The sequence below is a fragment of the Lytechinus pictus genome, chromosome 17 (genome assembly GCF_037042905.1).
Source record: "Lytechinus pictus isolate F3 Inbred chromosome 17, Lp3.0, whole genome shotgun sequence".
NCBI lineage: Eukaryota > Metazoa > Echinodermata > Echinoidea > Temnopleuroida > Toxopneustidae > Lytechinus > Lytechinus pictus.
Window position 1 is genome coordinate 16,688,788 of NC_087261.1, and position 26,536 is coordinate 16,715,323.

The 26,536-nt window shown below is 37.3% G+C and overlaps 1 protein-coding gene across 2 annotated transcripts in view; it reads right to left on the minus strand.

The window, feature by feature from the left end:
- Positions 1-26,536, minus strand: part of LOC129280216 (probable ATP-dependent RNA helicase DDX60) — a 119,873-nt gene that overhangs the window by 86,000 nt on the left and 7,337 nt on the right. For both annotated transcript variants that reach the window (XM_064111740.1, XM_064111739.1), the window contains 8 exons: positions 14,324-14,477; positions 10,988-11,395; positions 9,240-9,329; positions 8,488-8,628; positions 6,953-7,102; positions 6,144-6,312; positions 5,578-5,751; positions 4,378-4,483 (listed from right to left, as the gene is read on the minus strand). In XM_064111740.1, the coding sequence (XP_063967810.1) occupies positions 4,378-4,483; positions 5,578-5,751; positions 6,144-6,312; positions 6,953-7,102; positions 8,488-8,628; positions 9,240-9,329; positions 10,988-11,395; positions 14,324-14,477 (1,392 nt within the window). The remainder of the gene's footprint in view (positions 1-4,377; positions 4,484-5,577; positions 5,752-6,143; positions 6,313-6,952; positions 7,103-8,487; positions 8,629-9,239; positions 9,330-10,987; positions 11,396-14,323; positions 14,478-26,536) is intronic.

Genomic DNA, 26,536 nt, shown 5'->3' on the forward strand with positions numbered 1-26,536 from the left:
TACAGGTTTCACCAAATTTTCCACAAAAATATGGTTACCATGGCAACGATGTTTCCACCAACTCCAAAATCATTAGACAACTTTGCTTTACCATAATGGACCTTCATGAAAAATTTGAAGATAATTGGAGAAGAAATGCAGCCAGTAGAGCACTCACAAGGAAATCTCTGCTATTTCCACAAAAACTCTTGTTACCATGGCAGCGATGTCTCCGCCCACACCAAAATCAATAGGTGGCTTTGCTTAACGGACCTTCATGCCACATTTGAAGATGATCGGAGAAGAAATGCAGCTGGTAGAGCGCTCACAAGGACATCTCTACTTTTCCTCAAAAACTCTTGTTACCATGGCAACGAAGTCTCCGCCCACACTAAAATCAATACACGGCTTTGCTTTACCATAATGGACCTTCATGCCACATTTGAAGATGATTGGAGAAGAAATGCAGCTGGTAGAGTGCTCACAATGACATCTCTGCTATTCAACAAAAACTCTTGTTACCATGGCAACGAAGTCTCCGCCCACACTAAAATCAATACACAGCTTTGCTTTACCATAATGGACCTTCATGCCACATTTGAAGATGATTGGAGAAGTAATGCAGCTGGTAGAGCGCTCACAAGGACATCTCTGCTATTTCCACAAAAACTCTTGTTACCATGGCAATGATATCTCCGCCCACACCAAAATCAATAGGTCACTTTACTTAACCATAATGGATCTTCATGCCACATTTGAAGATGATCAGAGAAGATATGCAGCTAGTAGAGCGCTCACAAGGACTTCTCTGTTATTCCACATAAACTTGTTACCATGGCAATGATGTCTCCGCCCACACCAAAATCAATAGGCGGCTTCGCTCTACCATACTCAACCTTCATGCCAAATTTGAAGATGATTGAAGAAGAAATGCAGCTGATAGAGCGCTCACAAGGAAATCTCTGCGGCGGCGCGACAAGGCCAAATCCATAGCATCCTCCGAACTCTGTTCGGGGGATACAATAAAAGGTACATAAATGGCATAACGGTGTCAATGTACATGTAAGACTGCAGCGAATGGTATTTTTTATTTGCGTGTAGAAATCAGCGTCACCTTCCTATGACGTTTTATTTACGCACTGTGCATGCGTCAATACAGACACAGAGTTACCAACATTTGAAAGGCAGAAAACTGAACAAATTTTTGCAAGGGAGCGGAGCAACCAAGGAGGGGGGATGTGGGTGTGGAAGGGGGATGTCCCCCCCCCCTCCTATGGTAGGGAACTTTTGCATTTTTGGACTTGCAATCTGGTGCACACTTTGACAGAAAATTCAGCCTCAAGAATGACAATACCTAGGTATTTTACAATAAAAATAGTCCAGTCTAAATGCACCTAAATCCAGCCTGTTTTGTATTCACTCAGTCATACACAAACACAGTTCCAACAGGGCAGTTGTTCCTCATATTCCTGTCTGAATGAACCACTGTGTTTGTCTAGCTGACACTTTTTCAGTCATGGTTCATTATTTTTTCACATAATTCTTCAGGCAAACAATTCAGAAGTCACGATCCAACTCCGTGAAATATCTGGTGACCAATGTGCAACTCGATGCATTCGCGTATGCAGCGCAGCTATGCTACACACATGCGCATGCAGTTTTAAGAGGGAACACAACACTCCTCTCACTATGCATATCGCTATAAGTGGGACAAACAACAAGGGTTCAAAAATTACCTGAGTTCGGACTGAAATTGTGATTACAATTATAATAGCTCTCATCCAGGAGTGTGAAAATGAATATCAATATCTAAATAACAGAGAAACCTCCACCGCTAATTCATCAAAACTTTTGAAAAGATTTGACGGTGTTCTTACCAACAGTAATAAATGTAGGACTATGGATAAATGGAGTTCAAGCAAAAGCTGGTTCGCGCAGCAACAGGTCCCGAAATGCCGATATGGCACCGTCCATGAAGCTGATGTTAGCGTACAGCGGGATACGCATAGTGCAATGCAACATGCGCGGTCATTATCATACACTGCACACATATCCAAGAGCGGTGCACATCAGTTACGGCTCAACGCGTGTTACACGCACCTTGCACAAAATAATAAATTCAGCGCGACTCAGACCAATTCGAGTATCCGTTCCGTCTTTGAGGGAAATAAAAACTTAACATGAGTGTCCTTAAGGCGAGCACATAATACGCCCACCTGTAACGCGGTAAATGGAGTCAAGCAACAAAAGTGGAAGGTGGCGACTTCATCTTTGACCTTCTGACCTCAAAATCAATAGAATTCCGGGATCTATGCTAGTATCATACACACCATATTATGTGAGCCTAGGTTAAGTTAAACTTAAGTTATTGCGTAAACAAGGACTGCAGAAGGGTAAGATGATAACATGTCACTGTGACCTTGACCTTTGACCTGAAAATCAATAGGCTTCCTGGGATCCATGCTAGTATTATACACACCAAATTATACGAGCCTAAGTTAAGTTTAACTATCGCGTTAAGGACTTCAGATGGGTAGCCTATATGAAAACATGTCAGTGTGACCTTGACCTTTGACCTTTTGACCTCAAAATCAATAGGCTTCCTGGGACCGTATTCTGAAAATTGTCTTAAGAGAAATATTCTTGTATCTTCAGAGTTTCAAAAAATCCATATACTTGTATCTTTTCTTGTATATTTCCTTGTAACTTTTGCTGAGCACATATGATGTCAGAGCTAGAATTATGCGTAAAGCTAAAAACGGCGCATAAATATCTCTGTGCGCAAGATAACATATCGAGATAAAAGGTATTCTGAAAATTCTTTTATCTTTGCGTTCTGTTAACTTCATTGCAAAATACAAGAAAATTTACAAGAGGTAGGGGACTATTGTAACTTTATGTTACATGCAATATTTGTCCGTCTGCAAGAATAATTTCTTGCTGCATCCCACAAGAACACCATGTTTTACAAAAGGAGTCATTCCAAAGACATTTTAACGACGGATTGGTAGATTTCTCAGCAAATAAAAATTGGTATTCAAGATGATGAATCTATTTTCAGAGAAAATATGTCTTTGAGAACAGCCACATGCATTTTTAGCACATAAACGTCAGGGGCGCGAGGAAATTATGCCTCAAAGCAACAATGTGCTCAAATTATTTTTCAGAAGAGACGCTTCTATTGGTTGAACTAAGCATACAAGAAGTTTATTGATTGGCTGATAACGAAATATTGGGCGTGTCAGAGATAAGATAGGGGATGTCCTTACAGGGATAAGACAATTTTCAGAATACCGATTTGAGGCAATTTTAGCAAGTTGTTATCTTGCCGAGTTACAAGAAAAGTTAAAATACTTAAGACAATTTTCGGAATACCACCCCTGGGATCTATGCTGCATTTAGTATCATACACACAAAATTAAATGAGCTTAGGTTTAGTTAAACTGAAGTAATTGCATTTACAAGGAAAGGTTAACAGACGTACGGACGGGCGGACATCGAGCTTGATACCATAATATGTCCCATAGGGCGGGCGTATAAACAATGGGACCATTCCGTGAAAAAACTGAATGGTTGCATGGCAACCCTGCAGACACCTTATTTTTTCCACTAAAAATCACCCGCACCTACATGTATCATTGTAGCATATAAGCCAAAGAGTGCCCGATATCATCATGCTGACAAAACATAACATGGGAAGCTAACATGTTGACATACACATGCCGTCAGCATCACCATCATCTCATTCACCATATTAAAAAGTCCCTCACATCAATTGCCACTGCTCTGGCAATATTCATAAAATACACTGTACATCTACCTCAAATGTAATGTTTAAGTTATCACAGGCCTAAAATATTTCAAATAGACTCGTGTGTTGAAATAGCACTTCTAAAAAAAATATTTAAATAAGGATGAAATATGGGGGTCCAATGTTTACGCCCAGTGGATAGGATCTAACAATCCATATCTGACCAGAAAAGGGTCCCTTGACTGGTTCATTTAAAAAATAAATCGGCATTTAAAAAGGAATCTCCTGAGGGATCAAATTCATCAACTGAAACAGAAAAATAGCCCCTATTCTTCCGCCAGTCAAAATATAAGTTGGTCATGTGACCTGAAACTTGCACAGGATGTTCAGTGATACTTGATTTCTCTTATGTCCAAGTTTCATGAACTAGGTCCATATATTTTCAAGTTATGCTGTAATTTCAAAAACTTAACCTTAGGTTAAGATTTGGTGTTGACGCCGCCGCCGCTGTCAGAAAAGCGGCGCTTATAGTCTCACTCTGCTTCGCAGGTGAGACAAAAATTGAGAACGGGTTGGCTCAAATAAATATATGTTGCTTTCCCGTTTTTAATAGGTCCGTGCAACCTTAAGAGCATATTCATGCTTACTTTTTACATTGCAGTTCTTTGAGGAGATCTCCTGCATAATCTGTGATTATCTGGGATGAGACTGCAATGAGACCCTTCTTCTTGTTGGTCAAGTATTCATCACTCTCTGCAATCCAAAATAATTATGAGCTTGTAAAGAAGTGACAAAACACTTCTTAGCATGTATGTCGAAGTAAGGCAGTGATGAAATTATATCGTTAATGTCAGGGCACTGGGAGATCAATCATTTGCATTGGACCAAGGACCAGTTTCATAATAAATTGTTATTATAACAAAAGTTACTGAAATCATTCGATCTGATTGATAAACTTGTTTTAGAAATTGTGAATTTGTCATTGTTACAAGTCTTTATGAAACTGGATTGAATTTCTCGTGATTTTCTTTGTAAATATCATAAAAATGAAATCGGCACAAGTAGCTGACAATGATTTATTTTTAACTGAACCAGTGCAGATGAACTCTGTGATTTCCAATGGTGGCATAGATAACGTGGAAAAGGTTTAAGGGTTCCCTTAGTGGTTTTAGTCCAGGTGGGTGTTTCATAAAGCTGTTCGTAAAGTTACGCACGACTGGAACATGTTCTTAAGTCATAAATCAATTACATAGGGATATCACAAAAGCACAAGAGAGGATCACCAGTCATGCGTAAAGTCATTCGTATCTTACGAACAGCTTTATGAAACACCCACCTAAGGACTATTGGATGGTGAACTCACCAAGATGAAAATAAAAGGCAAGAAAGAGAAAGATGAGAGTGAGAAAGCATCTTGTATGATACACATGTATGTGCAGACCTGCCAACCTTCTACAAAAAAAGTATTTTTTGACAAAAAAGAGTATTTTAAAAAATTGTCTCAATGTAACAATCGCCAGCCTGTTGTAGTGAGTTCGATGAAAAATCATGTAAAATGACTCTACTTGAAAACTTGACAATTCACCCTTTTAAACATGTGCTTGCAGGCAAGAATTCACTTGTTCTTTTCATGCAACAAGTTACTGGCCAGACAGTGATTTTTACCGGTCTGGGACCGGCGCTAGTGCCACGTGCTGTGTATAATACACACTCCATGATTGGATATTTTTTTAAAAGTAACAAATCATACAAAAAAGTATTGGTGTATTCATAGCAAAACAGAGGAACAAATACTCTAAAAAGGAAAGAGTTGGCATGTCTGTATGTGACATCCTTAACAACATTACCAAGTTCCTTTGATGTGCTTTGAAAGATATTAACCGGTGAAGTCAGGAGGATACTGTCTTCCGAGCATAATCCTCCAGCAAGACTTGTGTCATCTGTTTTAGTTGACCCTGCTAGTGAGCAGGTTATTGTCCATAAATACTTGAACTTTGCAAGAACATCAGGTGGAAAAGTAACTGAAAGTAATAATTCAGAAAGATAGGATCCAAATTGGTTTGAACTTTGCAAGAACATCAGGCGCGGAAAAGTAACTAAAAGTATAGTAATATGAAAGATAGGATATACGTTGATTTGTTAAGGCGATACAGAATGTATGATACATTGTTTTATTCTCAATTGATCACACTGCAGACCAAAAGCGGTGTTGCAATAAAGTTGCAATTGATCATAAGTCAAGTTTAGGTCCTAAAATCAAATGAATGACATGCAATTCATTGCAAATTTGCATCAACAAGTATTAAATGATTTGCTTTTAATTCTTGATCTACCACTTGTAAATTTGCATCTCAAATTTGCCATTGATTGCTAATATTTTCTTCCAAAGGCCACTAAATCTATGAAATTCTACCTTTGATGTCGTTTTTTGAGTACTTCTGAAGCTGGTACAGGATAACATAGAGAAGTCTGCCATCTATCAGGTCTGCTAGACTCTCGGTTTCCTTGATCCCCTTCAGTTCGGCAAGTTCTTCTCGTAGCTTGCCATATGAAGCCACCAATCGGGCCATGGCATAATGCATCTACATGAAAAACATTTATACATGGAAGGTCTAAAAATTTCCCCATAATGAATAATAAAGAAAGAAAATCAAACGCTGAATTTGTCATCAAGTTCGGATGAAAAATGTGGTTTTAACATTGAAAGGTCTTGCTTCTTTTCACAAAACATTGATATGGATCACATGGGGGCTTTGCAAATTAGGGAACCGATGACATCACGCAATCACTAATTTTTTGTCACTATACATTTAATGAGCCTGATTCATTTCTTCAAAGTTTGTTTAAATCTAACGTTTCACATCTTTAAATCTACAGAATCACAAGTACATCATATTCGCACAACACAATACAACATAAATAAACATATGAACACTAGACTATAGACAATGCACCCTCTTGACTGTCAGGGTCAAACAAAGTTAACTCAATTACTGTAGTCAATAAAGACCATTTGACCCAATCCAGTGCATGTTCACATAAAAAAAAGCTTGTTATCCCTCGTTGGTCATATATACATGTACATATGCATATGCTGTATTTTATTACATGCTTCATTAATACTTTATCTTTTCATATCAAATTAAAATCAAATTAAAATCGAATTCTTTCCATTTTAAGAAGCTATGTTTTGGCTACCTATCAACAATAATTTGGACAAACCTTCTGAAGGAAATCTTTCATGAGTCCTGTTGCGCTCGGTGAAATCAAATCGTCATCTGGTGCATTTTGAGCTCTGGCCTCAAGAGGGAGGTATTGCAATAAGACCACATGTAAAAGAAAAGCTCGAGCAGCACCTTCCAAAAAGGTTTTCTACATGTGAGAAATAAAAGCAGTTGTACCAAGTGAGACAAAAAAAAACCCCTTACATTTCAATATTCATGAACACATTGGGTGATTTCAAGTTCGGTGTTTGGTGTTGAGAGCGTAAAAAGGCAGCTGAACCAAGCTCCAACACCGAGCTGGGTTCAGAGGAATGATACCGATTGCTTTATTGATAGCACATGGCATCACGCCTCTGCGCTGCTCTGCTGAATCATCTCGACTTCTAGGTCTTGACGACAAAAATGAAATCGGAGAGAAATGCATTAGATTCTCATCATACAGATTACCAATGAATGCTTTAATCAATTCAAGAATTCAAAAGACTGAACATTATACTTCATCAAAATATATAAAGCTCAAATAAAACTGTAAAAGCTAATTTTATGGGGATATTTCATTGTGTTTGCTGCCTGTTCACGAGCTTGAGATTGCCAACACCAACACTGAACTTGAAATCATGATTTTCCCAATCCCTGGGGGTTGATGTTGGTGAAGGGGGAAATTGCACATAGATCGTCAACACCGGCCGCACTGCTGGGTTCAGCAGACAACATTCAACACGAACAGCCGGAAATACATGCATGTCATATTTTCCGAGGTCAATCCAAACACCAGAATGATTTCAAGTACGGTGTTGTGGCTGGTGTTGGTGTTGTCACAACACCAGATTTTAACACCATACTTGAAATCACCCATTGAATTACTTATATATTAAACTATACATGCATATGTCCTGAAACGGTATTGTCTCCCAACTAATTTTGATTCCATTTTAAGGTGTTAATATGGGTTTACGCTTGGATAACCATGATGTATCCTTTACAGCAATAAAAAAAATATTTGTGCTAAAATAAGGCATGGGTGCAATGGACATGAATGATGAATTAATCCAGAGGTCCATGGGTTCAAAATCCTACACAAGTTAAAGTGAACTTCATTGCAAAATATATTTCCAGTTACACTATTTTTTTATACAATACTACAGTATACATAGATCAATAGCAACACTAGTGCGGTTTGATAGCAAAAGAATAAGAGCAATTTAATCGCTGAGATTGTTGAAAAATTCTTCACATGAAAACTGAATAAAATGCAATATCAAATTTTGATCAAGACCAGCCCAAAATTTCAAGCCAGGGTTCCAATTCACTACTCCTTGATTCAGGCAGCCACTGCATTTTCCAAAATTGATAATTCTCATTGAATTTCAAAGTTTTCCTTTTGAAAGTTGCACAAACAGACTTTTGAATCAAATCAATAAAAATCATCTATTTTACAAATATAACAGAACTAATCTTGGTACATCCAATAAGGTAGAATTTTAACCAAAGGACAACAAAAAACAAACAAAGTCAAACAAAATAGAATCTCACGTCAGTGCCTCCATGTTTTTTCTCGAATGTTCCCTTGATGATCTCAGCACAAGCCATGACCACGATGAGGTCACGACTAGTAGACATCAAGTTTTGATCACCTATGTTGTTCTCAACACTAGAAAGCAGCTGCTTGCATAGCTGTAAAAAGGACAAGTTTCACAAAGATTTAAGTGTGACTAGAAAATCGAACTTCGATTCCAAGTTTCATGCAATACATGTTTATAATGTATCTTTAGATCTGTATCTGTCAGTTGGTTCCATACCATTTGCTGCGACAATAGGAAAAAATCTGCACTCTTAACCTAAAGCCCAACCTCCACAACTAAATAAAACCCTAATCCTAATCTTTACATTATTCTGAACCAAAAACTATATTACAATCCTAATCCTAATTCTAACCTTATGCCCTATTTACCAGAAAAAATGTCACCGGAGCATACATGTATGTCGTGTCATCATCAGATCATGTTTGAAGGGCGAGCACTACAGCCTGCTTTGTCATAAATGAGGTAAACCATTACAAACCATGTTCGTGTTGTGATTCACATTCTCAATAAGTATCGCAAATATGGTTTTGAGAGTTGTGCGAGAATTGAAAGAAAAATAAATAAAATGTGGCAAATTGTTTGGGGCGGCTAGGATCTCTTCTGCAAAACTCTGAGGCCTCACACCCAACTGCCCGCTCCCCTGACCCCCCTCCCCAGCCTAGTTCAGTTTGAATAATGTTGTAAACTTGCAATGCAACTCACCATGGACAATTCTGTGTCAATGTAGCCCTGGGCATTTTTTCTCTTCAAACACTGCGTTGCTAGTCTATAGCCAATGGCAATAACATCATTCTGAAAAAAATGTAAAGGTAAAGATGGGAGTGGTGTATTGCAAAATAAAATAAAGTGAATCCAAAACCATATTGGTATTCATTGTGAAAGACTTTGACTTCTGGAAAAAGCAGCAAATTGAAGCTCGCTGCTATTTGAAAATGTAATACCGGTACCTACAATTTTCAACAAACCACACAGAGAAATACCACTGAGCCAAAACACCTCATTATAAATTATGTTCTTAGAGATTTACTGTGTAAAAATTGATATTTTTCTTGGAATTCCTTCAACGATTTCTAAACGAAATTAAGCAGCGGGAAAACATACATGTACATGTAGAAGGGGGGCAGATGATTTTGCCCTTATGATCGACAATATTGACCCTTAAGAATTTGTGATATGGAATGCTAAATGGGGTGACAATCTTTTCTAAAGTAGCCCCAATATCTGCCACAAACAATATTTCAGAAGAATTAGTAGGCAATATTTTACATCAGGGATGCCAGTGGCAAATTGCTCTTTGGCCTGAAAATTTGTTTGTGAAATAAATTGATGTGCGCGAAGCACGAAGTCCTTTCGGCCCTGGTCCAGCTCTGGGGTTCTTAGATGCTCTTTGGTGCATTCAGAGCATATCTGAGGGATATTTTTCCTTCATATCTAATCCAATTTTTGGGTCATTTTTTATATACAAAAATAAAAAATACATAAAACACACACAGATACGATAGATCTACATGTACATGTAAACACAATTACAAACTTACTCAAACCATGCGAGCTCGGGTCTCTGGCAAGGCGAAAAATTCATGTAGGGGGGCCTAAACTCCTGAATTCATGTATTGTAAACACTCACAATGGCAATCAATGTTCCGTCACAATTTCGAGACGTAGGTTGTGGTAACTATTGATCCAAGTCCAAATCCAATATCAGTATACAAAATAAATGAATTTGTAAAGTTCCGATGGCTGCCGTACTGACTACAACTACAACTTTGCATGTTCCATCACACTTTCCAGACAATAATGTGGTATCATATTCTCCAAAGAAATGAAAAGTACCAAAAATAAAGAAGTCCCAGTGCCGTAAAACTCTGTATTTTTGCTTTGTTCTCACTCGGTTGACTCGATCGACTCACCACACTCTCGATCTCTCAGGCTCAGCGCTTCAACTACTACCACAAGCTGTTTTCATCGGTATACCTAACCCAGGGAGCTCCGGCCCCGAAGCTTCGGGGCCGGAGCTACCTGGGTTACGGTATACCGTATGCATCGCGATTGCATGGCCATGGCATGCATGAGATCGCGCTAGTTTTGCGTGACAGTCGTTTTGCGATGTTCCCATGCCCAATTACACAGTACATACTTAAGAAATTGTGAAAGTGAATGTCCTTTTAGTTTAGATGATCAAATCGGCCTGAAACCCGGAAATAACATCTCGAAGCCGGAAATTTGATACCAAAAATATTAAAAAGCCGGCCCGGAAAAATGGCATCCCTGTTTACATACAGAATGAGATATTCTTTTTTTTTCCAATAAAACACTTCATCTAGCAAAAGGGTAGCCCTCAAAATGAAAGGAAACGCTCCAAAAATTCAGCAATTGCCCCAATGTGGCAAAAAACAGCCCCATGAAAAATGAAATATTCTTCCTTACCTGAACAGAAATTTTCTTCTTACCTTGCAGATATCTGGACTCTTGAAATGAGGGTGCACTTTCCTTGCCTCAACATAGAATGTATCAATGCTCCTCAGTGACCGGCTCAGATTGGAGGACAAGGCACAATCCACGCCCTTCCTGACTGCTGACAGCATTAGGGAACGTATCAAGAGCTGGCGCATCCCATCGGTTGCAACCGACTCACCGTCACTAAGCATGACAAACGCTGGATGATGACGGCTGATGTATTCACTCCACTCTGCGCTGTATGGGTTGGGTATATGGGTTATCACAGTGCACCTTGTATTATATTTAAGGTGTTGTATGATGCTACGTCGAGTAAGTAGTTCAAGTGGATGACTGTGCCACAGAGTCTCGGCTTCTGAGAAGAAAATGACGTGGAATTGACCCTCACGCTCCTGGAAATCCTGTAGAATCAAAGATAAGTTCAAAAATTAGCTTATGACATTGGGCTTTCCGGAAGGACTAAAATGAAAGCATGGCACTGCTTTATTTCAGAGTGAAAAATATCGCTACGTGTATAATCACTGATTTGGGGTCATCTGACTCATGAATGATTTATATCTTTAAAAATATGTCAGACAGATTATAATAAGCCTATTATGAAAAACCTAAAAGACTATATTTACCCCATGATTTGCCACCTTATTGTTCCTGTTTTATGTTATATCTCTGAAGGTTTTTTTTGCATGTTTTATTGAAATAAATCAACATAAATTACATATTCATAAAATTGGAACGATTCAAAATAATAAGTACAAAATGCAAAGAAAATGAATAAAAAAGGCAAGGCATATAATATATAAATAAACAGCAACTCAAAAATGTGGCAGGAAGAAAATCTGACATATACCACGTCTCTACAAAAAAAGAGAGCGAGGGGATACCCCAACAAAAGCCCGATAGATCGTAAATTCCACTTTATTGCTCCTTCAATGGGTACTTCAGTCTAAAAATAATATGAATAATAGAAAAATCAGAAAAACATACCACTGAAAATTGATCAAAATCAGAAAAGGATTAACGATGTTGTGAATTTTTAAAGATTTACATTACTTCAGTGAAACAGTGATATGCATATGTTTATGAATATTCAATAAGCAAACTGATGATGTCATATCCCAACTTTTTCTTTTTCAATATTATATGAATTATGTTTATTCAAATTTCGTCCTTCAAGAATTCAAAATATAGGATATACAATAATGCATTAGATATTCATTGCTTCAACTTATTTTATCATAAATAAGACATATAATACACACATGTTTGAAAATATGAAAAAAAAATACATGTATGATTCCATGGAAGGGAAAGAGGGGACATGACACCCACTTGCTAATCCTCTTAGTAACATTTTTAATAAATCATTATCACAAGGAGTTTTTCCCCGACTTATTCAAAATTGCCAAAATCAATCCAATTTTCAAAAAAGACAATCCCCATGAAATTAGTAATTATCGCCCCATTTCTCTTCTCCCAACTATATCAAAAATCTTAGAAAAAATAGTATATAATAGACTTTATAAATTCATTATCAAACACAATCTGCTAAAGTCTAATCAATATGGCTTTAGGAAGAATTACTCAACAAACTTGGCATTAATTCAAATCTATGACAAAATTACAAACGCCATTGCTAACAAAGAACATGTCATTGGGATATTTTGTGACCTTAGTAAGGCATTCGATACACTTAATCACGATATTCTACTCTCAAAACTCAACTTTTATGGCGTACGGGGTCAATCCCTTCTTTGGTTTAAAGATTACTTAAGAAATCGAAAACAATACGTCTCATTTAATGGTCACGACTCTGATTCATTTTTAGTTCATTGTGGTGTCCCTCAAGGCTCCATCTTAGGCCCACTATTATTTTTAATATATGTAAATGACATTATTAATACATCATCCATTTTATCTTTTGTATTATTCGCTGACGACACAAATATTTTTTTTTCTCATAAAAATCTCACTTCCTTATACAATATTTTAAATCATGAAATAAATAAAGTATCACAGTGGTTCAAAGCTAACAAATTATCTCTGAACACACAAAAAACTCATTACATATATTTTCAACATCATTCTCATAATTCTAACACTCAAATTCACTTACAGATTGACGGCAAGTCATTAGAACGTAAAACGCACTCTAGATTTTTAGGGGTTATCATAGATGAAGCTTTATCTTGGAATGAGCATCTGCACCATATTACAATGTGTATTTCAAGAAGCATTGGACTTATTTCTAAGTTAAAATTTATCTTGCCTCTTAAAACTTTATTCCTATTGTATAATTCCTTAGTACTCCCGTACATAACCTATTGTAACGTTGTTTGGGCTAATTGTGGCTCTACAAAGCTGACTTCTATTTTTAGATTACAAAAGAGAATTATTCGCATTTGTACAGGATCGCATTACCTGGCTCACACTGACCCTTTATTTTTCAAAAAGAAAACACTGAAAGTTGCCGACTTATACACTCTTCAAGTAGCTATCATTATGTTTAAGTATATCAATAATCTACTCCCATCGTCTTTTGATGACATGTTTAAGTTCAATAGTTCTGTCCATACCTACCCAACTCGTACATCTGGAAACTTTCATCTCACAAACCCCAGACTGTTAATTACCTCTAAATCAATTCGACATCATGGTCCAGACATTTGGAATAATCTTGCAGACAATATTAAATCTTGTTCTACTTTATACTCATTAAAATCAACTCTTAAAAAAAATATCATTCAATCTTATTCATCCGACACTTCAAATTGATTCTCATTAACAACCAAAAACTATAAATTGAAAATAATAACAATAATTATACTGCTATTTACAGCACCCGCACCTGCACCTGCATCGCACCCACTTGTTCAGCAATTACCGATCTTAGTCACGAACCCTTTTTATGAGGCCGCCATCAACTACAAGCTTAATCGCTCACGTTGGCGGTCTCCTGCGTTCATTTGTTTATGCTGCTTTTTATTATCATCCTAATGTGAAGTATATGCCCAAATCATTTTTTTCTATTTATGTAATGTGAAGTATATACCCAAACCATTTTTTTTCTAATTATTATGTTTATGTTGTAAACATTATGGATTGTTTTATATATTGCAAACAATGTAAATAATTTTTGATAATGTGTTGTGAACGCAGAAATAAAATAAAACAAACAAACAAACAAACATCATCAGCCCATCTGATATTCATGATGATGCGCATATAGCTGTTTTCACAAATCATTATTTGAATTCAAGTGGAAGTTCACCCAACTTGTTTAGAAATAATCATTTTCAGCCTGGAGTACCCCTTTTATGTATAAAACTAACCTGCAGGAAGAATTCTACAAGATAGACCAAGTGAAGCAGTTGTCCACCATGTGAGAAGTCTAACCCAGGTTGAGCAAAGATGTCGGCTAGAATAGAATCACCGTCTATTACAAACAAATCCGACTCGGTAAAGTCATGCATAAGGTTTAGATTTCTGTACAGAAAATACATTGAGAACAATAGCACAGAGTCATACAGTGTCAAAATAATGTTTCGGAGGGGCAGTCTAGGGGTGGGGAATAGGGGGCAAGTCTTTGCTCATGGGGGGTGGGGAACTCAGGATCTGAGATTTTGTTGAATAATGACAATTTTTTACTGATTGGGAGGAAGTTGGAGGGGGGGGGGCAAAGATGGGCACATGTTCTATAATCCGATTACAAAACTGCTTTAGAAATTCCTGGGACCGTACCTGCTCCCAAAATTAAAAAGGTGCTACGATATTTAAATGACAGAAAGAATAATTATCATGCCTTTGCCTTTGAGTTTCATGGAAGCAGGTAAAATGAAGTCCTAATACGAACAAATCTCCTTTCAGAATTGCTGAATCTCGAACGTGCATATAACAAGGAATTACCTATTTCATCCTTTTCTTTGTAACTGACGAGTTAGGAATTGACCTTTGTTCAATAAACTTTTTTCCATGTATATATGTAGAGGACTTTAAGACAGCCTTTCAATATCCTTTTTTTCCTTTTTTATCGCTTATTCCTTTTTCTTATCTTTATTTTGTGTTACTTGTTGTTTTAAATCTAAACTAGAGATGCTCGGCGGGTCGCGCAGCCTAGCACATGTATCCCCCGAACCCACTGTGTCATCCGTCATTGCGATATATATAGCTCACACAGAAATTTGACAAATAAATACAATCATCATGGCGACAATGACCCTGCCCACATTTTGCCTGTGGGTACCAAATTTGATGACAATAATATGACGTATCAGCGTGACTTTGCAGAACCTAAAGTATTGTCCAGTATCACTTGTTGGGGAATAAAATTATAGAGTAATCTGGATATATTTTGTAAACCTAACCCTAAGACCCCCCACCAAAAAAATGATCTAGGCATCTTCGCTTCACCTTTTAATATTGCTTCTGTGTGCCAATTACAGTTATAACAAACTGGAAAAAAAGCAGATGTTACAGGTTTTACCAAATTTTCCACAAAAATATGGTTACCATGGCAACCATGTCTCCACCCACTCCAAAATCATTAGGCGGACCTTCATGACAAATTTGAAGATAATTAGAGAAGAAATGCAGCTTGTAGAGCACTCACAAGGAAATCTCTTCTATTTCCACAAAAACTCTTGTTACCATGGCAACGATGTCTCTGCCCACACCAAAATCAATAGACGGCTTTGCTTTCCCATAATGGACCTTCATGCCACATTTGAAGATGATCGGAGAAGAAATGCAGCTGGTAGAGTGCTCACAAGGACATCTCTGCTATTTCCACAACAAGGCAAAAGCGATTTTGTGTCTCGCCCACTTATGAAAACAACCAGAAATACATGTAATGTGATTTAATTGCGAGGGCACACAACAGAATTGTATCGACACTTCATTGTGAAATGACTGGGATAGAATAACACTTAAGAGCCTTGCACGTAAACTTTAACATTGACCTGAAAATGACCTTTCACCTTTCCATGTGACCTCCGACTGCAGCATAACATGCAAGTCCCCCAAGTCCATCTACCATCCAAGTTTAGTTGAAAAGTGACTTAAGTTGCGGAGTTAGGTGTCATAAGAGAGTCTTGCATGTAAACTTTAACGTTGACCTGAAAAAGACCTTTGACCTTACCATGTGACCTCCGACTGCAGCATAAGATGCAGGTCCCCCAAGTCCATCTACCATCCAAGTTTGGTTAAAAAGTGACTTACGGTTGCAGAGTTAGGTGTCATAAGAGATTCTTGCATGTAACTTTAACGTTGACCTGAAAATTACCTTTGACCTTTATACCATGTGACCTCCAACTGCAGCATAACATGCAGGTCCCCCAAGTCCATCTACCATCCAAGTTTGGTTGAAAAGCGACTTACGGTTGTGGAGTTACATGTATGTGTATAGGTTTGTGACGGACGGACGACATTTGGATCCCTAAGTCTCGCCTTTACCTCTGGTGGGCGAGAGAAAAACTCTTGTTACCATGGCAACGATGTCTCCGCCCACACCAAAATCGATAGGCGGCTTTGCTATACCATACTCTACCTTCATGTCAAGTTTGAAGATGATCGGAAAAAAATGCAGCTGATAGAGCGCTCACAAGAAAATCTCTGCGGCGGCGATGGACGCGGCGCGGCCAAATCCATAGTATCCTCCGAACTCTATTCGGGGGATACAATTAAGTGATACAAAAGGCGTGTCAGTCAAGCTTTAAAGGTCCCATGAAATACAGCAAAGATGCTGATTTATTAGTTAGCTTAGTGGTTACTAATTACGATTCCATCAAAATTTTACCCGAACAACATCCCACATCAGGTTCAAAGGCAATTTTATATTGAAAATTGAGCCAATTTGCCCCGCCCACAAAAATTCAGCCCGATTAGGTTTCGTATATCACGTGACCAGTATGACGTCAGGGAAGGAAAGCTGCTGAGTGTTGTTGACGTTTGGAGCGTGAGGTGCCTATTGTGGTTGCACGTGTGGATTCAAAGTAAATGAATAAGGTTGTTTGCTCTTTGTGATAAATTTTGTATCTTTGTGATCAATGAAACGGCAGAATGCCAACAAGATGTATTGTGGCAGGGTGTGATCAAAACCTCGTAAAAATGTAGAAAATCTGTTAAGGATTAGCTCGGTCAAAACAGCAACTACACGAGAAACATGTGCAATACTAAGGGGTCCGGCTGCACAGCTGAGAAAGCTTTCCTTCGATGACGTCACGATGATTGACAGGTCGATCGGCAGACTTTTTTGAAAATTTAAGTGGGCGTTCCCGTTGAAGTTCATTTCCATGGAATAACTCAACACCGGTTCGTCGTACACAGAAACCGATGGCAAATTCGTATTTTTCAAGTAAAACTACCCAAGAATAGATATATATCCAAAATAAGATGGTTTTTGTGTCATAGGACCTTTAAGCACATACAGGTGTATGTAGTAGAACCTTAACATGTTCATTAAAGCACTTTGACTTTGACCTATATACAGTTGCAGCCAGAAGTTTACATACACCCAGGAAATTAAAAGAAAAGTTGACACTTAATTGCCAAACATCATAAAATTTACTGTTATAAAGCATTTGTGCTATCATGACAAATTTGATATCAAACAAGTGGAACGCCTCTGGCAGTCTCGCCTGCATTACGCGATTTAATATAGCAGCAGTGCTAACTTTGAAAACTACTATAAAATAATCATTCACAAAAACACCATTCATATAATGACATAATACCACGTTCATTGACCATAAATGACATTTGAACGGTGACTTAACCCTAAAAAGACTGTGGGGGGGGGCTGATTCAGCCCCCCCCCTCAACATTTTTCGCGATAAATCTTTAACGCAAAAAGCTGGCGTTGCGCAAGTCTTGCGCAACTTTTGAGACCAAATTTGCGACGCCTGGGTACGTGGTTCCGAAATTACGCAACATTTAGTAAGTGCATGTCGACCCGAAATTGCTCAAAAACGTGAATTTGTGTACAAATCCAATGCAAATTGTGTTTTTAGCCAAACTTCATAAATGTATCATTATTTTCAATTTTACTAATCAAACTTAATTAATTTCATCTTGTTTATGGTCAGAATAAAGTAGCGGACGATTTCCATTGAAAACACAATAAAAAACAAAAAGTCGAAAAACAAAGAAATACATAAGAAATTAAAAAAACAATAAAATACATAAGAAAAGAATTGTGATATTGATTTTTTTAAAGTACATTTGATAAGAATCCTTCAAAGAGTCTGTGAATAAAAAATGAGCAGTTTAGAGGCCTTATTTAGTTAATTAGAGCAAATCTTTGATTTTATGCATAAATTAGCATAATTAATGAATTATGAGATTTTTCGGAAAATTTGATACTACAGTCTTGGAGATTATGCCATGGGTAATGCACGTGCAAATTTTCGTCGCGATCGCGCGGTCGACGTCCGAGATCATAGGGGGGGGGGGCTGAATCAGCCCCCGCCAGTCTTCTGAGGCATCAAAATAGCCCAGTCTATTTAGGGTTAAGACTTGTCAACTACACCCATGTCCACATTTCATTCACTCTATCTATAAACTTTCAAAGTTATGATGGCAATTCAACAATTACCCCAACATTGCCTAAGTTTATTGACCTTAACTGACCTTTGACCTTGGTTTTGTGACCTGAAACTCACAGGGGATGTTCAGTGATACTTGATTACTCTTACATGTATATCCCAAGTTTTATGAACTAGATCCATAAACTTTCAGAGTTACGATGGTTATTAAATTATGGAAGAATCTCAAAGAGTTAGGTTTAAAAAACAAACAAAAAAATATTCAGAAAAGTGTTATTAATATTGAAGGGGAATTATGTCATGATAATCTAAAGATAGCCAACGAATTCAACAATTATTTTACAACAGTGGCCGATAAATTAGCATGTGAGCTCCCCATTACGGACAGAAGTGAGTTTGGGACCGACAGTCCTAATTTGAAAAAACTATACGACAATAAAGGTATACAAAGAGGCTGTTTTAATTTTTCTCCTGTCACAGAAAAGTTTGTATTAGATGAATTATCCAAGTTGAAAATATCAAAAAGTACCGGACTTGACTTGGTTCCTGCTAGATTTTTAAAGGATGGTGCAAAAAACGTCTTTATACCTTTAACTTACATTATTAACCTATCTATTTCAACTTGTACCTTCCCTGATGAAATGAAAATCGCTAAAGTCACACCACTACACAAAAAGAAAGACAAAACTCACGTTGGCAATTATAGACCTATTAGTGTGTTAAGCATAGTGTCGAAAATTTTGGAGAAATGCGTGTATTCTCAAATTGAGAAATACTTTAAAGAATACAAAATCATTTATGAATTTCAGTCTGGTTTTAGGAATGGTTATTCTACTGAAACATGTTTAATTCACTTGTTGGATTTTGTTAGGAATGAAATTTCAGAAGGCCGTTATGTTGGCATGGTTCTTCTTGACTTACAAAAAGCATTCGATACGGTTAATCATGAAATACTCTTAAAGAAATTAGAAGTGATGGGTTTGAAGTCAGCATGCTTGAATTGGTTTAGGTCTTACTTGACCAATCGCCGTCAAGTGGTATCCATGCAAAATGTACTTTCATATTCTATGCCTATAAAGTGTGGAGTTCCACAGGGGAGCATATTAGGTCCCATTCTTTTTATGTGCTATATCAATGATATGTGTATTTGTGTTGATGAAAGTAAATTACTTTTATATGCAGACGACAGTGTTTTACTCTATTCTGATACAAGTCCTAAGCTGATCGGTGAAAAACTTAGCTTAGAATTATCAAATTGTGTTAAATGGATGATAGATAACAAGCTTAGCTTACATGTTGGTAAGACTGAAAGTATTTTGTTTTGTTCGCGGGGTAAGTCTAAGCATACAGATGATTTCAATATATACTATAACAATCAATTAATTAAGAGACAGAATTCCGTGAAGTATTTAGGCCTGATATTAAATAGTGATCTCTCATGTACATCCATGGTTGACTCTATTGTCAAAAAAGCTAATGCTCGCTTGAAATTTCTATACCGGTACCAAAATTGCATGAATACGAAATCCAGACGCATTTTAAGCTTTTCATTAATACAGTGTTTATTTGATTATGCTAATGCAGCATGGTACTGCAGTCTTGGAAAGGTTGATCAAAAAAAGTTTATAATTATTCAAAATAAGATTGTTAGATTTATTACTTGCTTACACCCAAGAACACATGTTGGGAAGAATGAAATCGAAAAAGCTGGCCTTCTTCGCATAGACTTGAGGTCGCAACAACTTATACTTCACCATGTTCATAAAATTTTCTATTCAAACGAATATCATTACATATCAAAAAATTTTACACGGTCATCTAATATTCACGGGCATGAAACAAGAAATAGTCTGTTTAACTTTGTTGTACCTATGAGAAAAGGTCAAATTGGTAACACATTTTATTATAAAGGTATACATTTTTGGAATTCCCTCCCTAATCATGTTAAATCGGTTAAGACTTTTTCACAATTTAAAAGAGTATTGAAACAACACTTTAAAAACGTCCCCACTCTGTAATGTTAAATATTGTAGTCTTATATATAACTATTTAGATATGATATTTTTTTAATCAACTTGTTTTACATTGTTTCATCATCTTTTGTTGTTTGCGTGAAAGTTTGATGTCAAACTTATTTGTACTTTTTCATATCTTAGGTTTTACGATTCATGAATCTTGTATTAGTTACGATGCATTTATACCGCTACCTAAAAATTGATTATTAGTATAATTCTCATATGTAACTTAGAAGTAATGATCGTTTACTCAACCTGTTTTACAATTATTTTAATCATATTTTGTTGACTGCGTGTTTTTCATGGCAAACTTATTTGCTTTTGTCTTTTTATATATTAAGTTTTACAATTTATCGTGTTAATTTAGTGGTCTAGACTTAATTTATGTAGTTTGTAGATTTCTCTAGGTGTTTTTTCATAGATGTACATTGTCTTCAATTACTGATGTAAGGACCCCATTGGAAATAAGCCATCTCGGCTTTCATGGGTTATCCTGTCAAGGTATACACTTCTGTTCATATTTTCTTGTACTTGTTCATAGTTGCCTGACAAATAAAATCAATCAATCAATCAACAAATACCCCCAACACGGCCAAAGTTCATTGACCTTTAATGACCTTTGACCATGGTCATGTGACCTGAAACTCGTACAGGATGTTCAGTGATACTTGATTACTCTTTTGTCCAAGTTTTATGAACTAGATCCGTAAACTTTCAGAGTTAGGATGGTAATTTAACAAATACCCCCAACACGGCCAAAGTTCATTGACCTTAAATGACCATTGACCATGGTCATGTGACCTGAAACTCGCACAGGATATTCAGTGGTTCTTAATTAACCTAATGTCCAAGTTTCATGAACTAGATCCATAAATTTTCAAAGTTATGATGGTAATTCAACAAATACCCCCAACTTGACCAAAGTTCATTGACCCTAAATGACCTTTGACCTTGGTCACGTGACCTGAAACTCAAGCAGGATGTTCACTTTTACTTGATTAACCTTATGCCCAAGTTTCATGAACTAGGTCCATATACTTTCTAAGTTATGATGTCATTTAAAAAACTTAACCTTCGGTTAAGATTTTGAAAATAATTCTCCCAACATGGTCAAAGTTCATTGACCCTAAATGACCTTTGACCTTGGTCATGTGACCTGAAACTCAGGCAGGATGTTCAGTAATACTTGATTAACCTTATGTCCAAGTTTCATGAACTAAGTCCATAGACTTTCTAAGTTATGATGTCATTTCAAAAACTTAACCTTAGGTTAAGATTTGATGTTGACGCCGCCGCCGCCGTCGCCGTCGGAAAAGCGGCGCCTATAGTCTCGCTCTGCTATGCAGGCGAGACAACAAAATGAGTATGTCATGCCCCTTCATCATCAGGAGCTGAAAAATACCAGTATTTACGTGTAATTTTTTCCCCAAAATCTTCATATTATACACAAAATAAAAATAAAAACTTGTCATAAATATTTCATATTTGTGCTAGTTACTTCTTAAGACATTTCAGATTACACTGTCTTATTCAGTGGTGAAATATGATAGAAAATGTAATATAAATCATAGATTTTACATTTATATATTTCTATGAAACAATGTTTTAAAATAACAATAGAATACATTTGGCACAAATATTACTTATTTTCTTCAAAGAAAATTCCACCTGAAATATACATAAATCCCAACGGCATCCCAATCATGAGAAAGAACTTAATACGTTCTTTCATTTGATACCAAAGTCGTCATGGTGGTATTCATATTTCTTAACTCTTTGCCCGCCACGCAGGGCCGTAGCTAGAGGGGGGGTATGGGGGGGTGTGACACCCCCCCAACATTTATGGCAGTCGGCAAAATCATGTACCAGTTGGCAAAATGGAGGATAGGGGAGAAAAAGAAAGAGGGAAAGAAAGGAAGAGAAAAAAAGAGAGAGAGAGGAGGAGAGAAAGAAAGAAAGAAAGACAAAAAAGGAAAGAAAAATAGAGGTATCAACTTCGAAGAAGGTTACGACTTATGGAGTAAAGACAACCAGTTGGCAAATCCAAGTCCATGTAGCCAGGCTTAGAGCTCTATAGTCAGCAAAATACAAAGGACAAAACAGATGGAGCTATAATAATGCACGAAGTAAGCCCCCGGTCCTCCCCCAATATAAACAAGCTTGTGAGTTTGCAAATTATACCACAATTATTGACGATTTAACAAATACATTAGTTTTGTAAAATTAGAGGCAAGACAAAGTGATGTACAAGTACTGCCCCGTTTCAGAACTGAAAAGAACAGAACACAATTAAGACTTAAAAAACTGGTAACTCTGCAGTTGGCAAATTCATGAAGACAAGTGTACAACTTGTAGACTTGTCTACAAGTTTGCAGTTGGCAAAAACACAAGTTATTATTGTTTTATGTAGTGATATGCTTTTTTCATGACTATATACTTAAAGTGATTGCCCCCTTTTAAGGCCTTAATATATAAAACATCTCCAGTCTGTGTTTACGTTCGCACTGGTGTGGACCGATATAGGTACTGGGCTGGTGTTAAATCAACACCGGCGTTTTTTGCAGTGCATGAATTCCTATAGACAGTCCTTAAAAAATGTCCCTTTTTCTGATCTGATTATAACAAATTTTCAGCTCGCGCTTCGCGCTCGCATCACTTGATTAGTGAAATCGTAAATTTCTACAAACAAGCCATAGAATGCCCCTCTTCAGGTCTGAATTTCAAAAATTGTCAGCTTGCGCTTCTCGCCCGCAATATTTCATTATTAAAATACGTATCATGTTCATGATTACAATGACCACAAAAAGTGTGCTTAGGTGTAATTATAACAAAATCAGCAAGCGCTTGGCGCTTGCATTAGATGACTATGATGAGCAGTGGCGTACCGTGGGTCACGGCATTGGCATTACGTCTTACCCCCGTTTGAAAACGGACCGCAGATCAGATGGCAAACTGCGGTATTTCACCCCATTTTGCATTTGAAAATCTAAAACATCATTTCCAAGCCCTGGGGGTCGTTTCATAAAGCTGTTCGTAAGTTAAGAGCGACTTTAACAACGACTGGTGATCATCGCCAATGGTTTGTACCATTTACCGCAAGACATGATCACCATGCAGTCGCTCTTAACTCACGAACAGCTTTATGAAACACCCGCCTGATCAACCCCGCTTGGCCAGGTAATCCCCACAGGCCAGATTATGAGCGTTGAGCCAAGGACGAAATGATAAACAACAGCTGTGTATTACGTAAGTCTTCTCTGCCTGTAGAAGGACCTTCGGAATTAAATTATTGTATTCGATATTTAATCATGTTTTCAAAGGCATATTGTATTCAGAAATTCAATGCTAGACCATTTTCAATTTCGAACGAAGAAAATCAACCTCGAAATAAGGAAAGTAAGTGAATAAAAAATGGCGACATGTTTTCTCGGACCGCACTCGGGCTGTTGTGTTATCTTCGGACCGAGGTCAAGAAACAGGTGTTTTGATAATTACATTGCATGCCTGTGGCAGTATGGTTTTCGTATTCGGAGAAGAGAATTCATTGAGAAAAAATGGGGTATAGTGTCATCAAATGGAGGTATTTCGTCATGGGGGGGCACGAGCAAAAATTTTGAGTCACTTAGTGAGCGCAGCGCGCCCAGTTGCCAGGTATACTGACCTAATAGAGACATTTTAAGGACAGTGCCATTAATTAAACGGATATGTATCTCACTGGTCAAATAATGCGAGCGCGAAGCGCGAGCTTAAATTTTTTTATATTCAGACCTAAAAAAGGACATTATAAAATTCTTTTGTAATCATGATACGTACCTGTCTCGCTAAATAATGCGAGCGCGAAGCGCGAGCTGAAATTTTTGTAAATATTGACCCCAAACAGGAAGATTTTAAGGACTATATTTTAGGAATCCGTTAAGAGTATACACATCTCACCATAGTCATCTAATGCGAGTGCCAATAAGCGCTTGCTGATTTTGTTAGAATTACATCTAAACATATGCACATAAAGCACTTGTAATCATGATTAACATACCCATCTCACTAATCAATTTTAGGAAATTCAGACCTGAAGAGGGACATTTTAAGGCTTGTTTGTAGGAATTCACGAAGACCATACGTAGTTCACTAACCAAACGGTGCGAGCGCGAAGCGCGAGGTGAAAATTTTTGATATTCAGATCAGAAAAAGGAACATTTTAAGGACTGATTCTAGGAATTCATTGAGAGCAGACATATTTCACCAATCCGCTACTGCTAACGTAAGCACGGACAGGAAATGTTTTATATTAAGACCTTAAAATGGGGCAATCACTTTAGTCATGAAAAAGAAGCATACTATTGTACATAAAACAATAACTCGAAGTGCGAGGAAATATATTTGGCAGTTTGGTATATATTGACTTGAAAACGGGAGGTTTTAGTTTTTATCAGGGTTATATATCTCGGTAAACAGACAATGCGAGCATCAGGAGCAATGAAAACATAGGCCCTGAGAAAATTATGTTTCATTAAGTTATGAAAAATGTTTCTTATGTAATATAACATAACATATTATTATGAAATAATATAACATTATAATGAACAATGTCTTTTTTCCCACTACGTTTCTCTTCCTTTCTCCCTCTTTTTCTCCTTTTCCCCGTTTTTTTTTTTTTTTTTGGTCAGCCGATTGGGGGGGGGGGGGGCACGTGCCCCCCATGCCCCCCCCGTAGTTACGCCACTGGATACGTACGCACTTCATGAATTCCAAAAGATAGTCCTTAAAATGTCCCTTTTTTAGGGTCAAGTTATACAAAAAAAATCCGCTCGCGCTTCGCGCTCGCATTGTTTGTTTTGTGAGACAGGTACATATCATGATAATTACAAAACTTTCCTATAATGTCCCTTTTTAGGACTGAATATCAAACATTTTCAGCTCGCGCTTCGAGCTCGCATCATTTGATCACTAAGATACATGTACATATCCGTTTAATTACACAGTCCTTAAAATGTCTCTATGAGGTCAGTATATGGTAATTGAGCGCGCTTCGCGCGCCCACTTAATGACTCAAAAATTTTGCTGGTCCCCCCAAATGCCGCGACCCACGGTACGCCACTGTTAGCAGTAGCATTCTTGAAATTTTAGTTGAGACATCTTGCACAGAAGGTCAATTTAAAATTAACAAATCTTTGATTTTGATGTTATTAATGCATAGGGTATATTATTATACTGCAAGTTAGCAACTACGGCACACTAGCCTTTCTATTTTGATCTCGAAATGTTTATTTTTACAGTGCAAATATCTTTGTATAATTTACCTTAAAGTGTTCACCAAATGCCACTAATTTAATTCAAAAAATTCAAAATCTTTTGGCATGTGATTATTGTAGGGGGGCACATCCCCCATCAGGGTCCCCCTGTGCTCACGTTGGCGCTGTCACGCAAAATTTAGTTGGCAAATTTAGCTGGTACACCCCCCCCAACAAAATGCTTCTGGCTACGGCCCTGCCGCCACGTACACTATCCCCTCTGCGCCACATTAATTTTGGGGTGCCACATTCAGAGGGGGTTTGCGTGCACTGTCTTATTCAACTCGCAATAACTTTTTACTGGTTTGTTGTATTGAAAAAATTGTGTAGCAAAGTTTTAGAGAAATGAATACTCTTGCCAATGGTATCATTTTAAATCCATGTCTTTATGGTCATTATGAGCTAAGCAGTTTAGGATTGAAATGGGGCATTCAAAAAGAGTAAACTGACGATGAACTAAACTCTTCTATTGAAATTGTCCCTGGCTACTTCTCAACAGACTTCCCGTCCTGGGAGACTTCCCGTCTATTGATACTTTGATCCCCTTATTGTTATAGGGAGGTGGCAATTTGTATCATTCTTTTATTACAAGGAAAGCAGCGGAAGCAATTGAAAGCTCATCGAAATATATCCTAAAGCAGTTAAAAAAACTCTATTTCACGCGAATAATCTCAATGTAAACAACGTCTGCGAAAGCAATA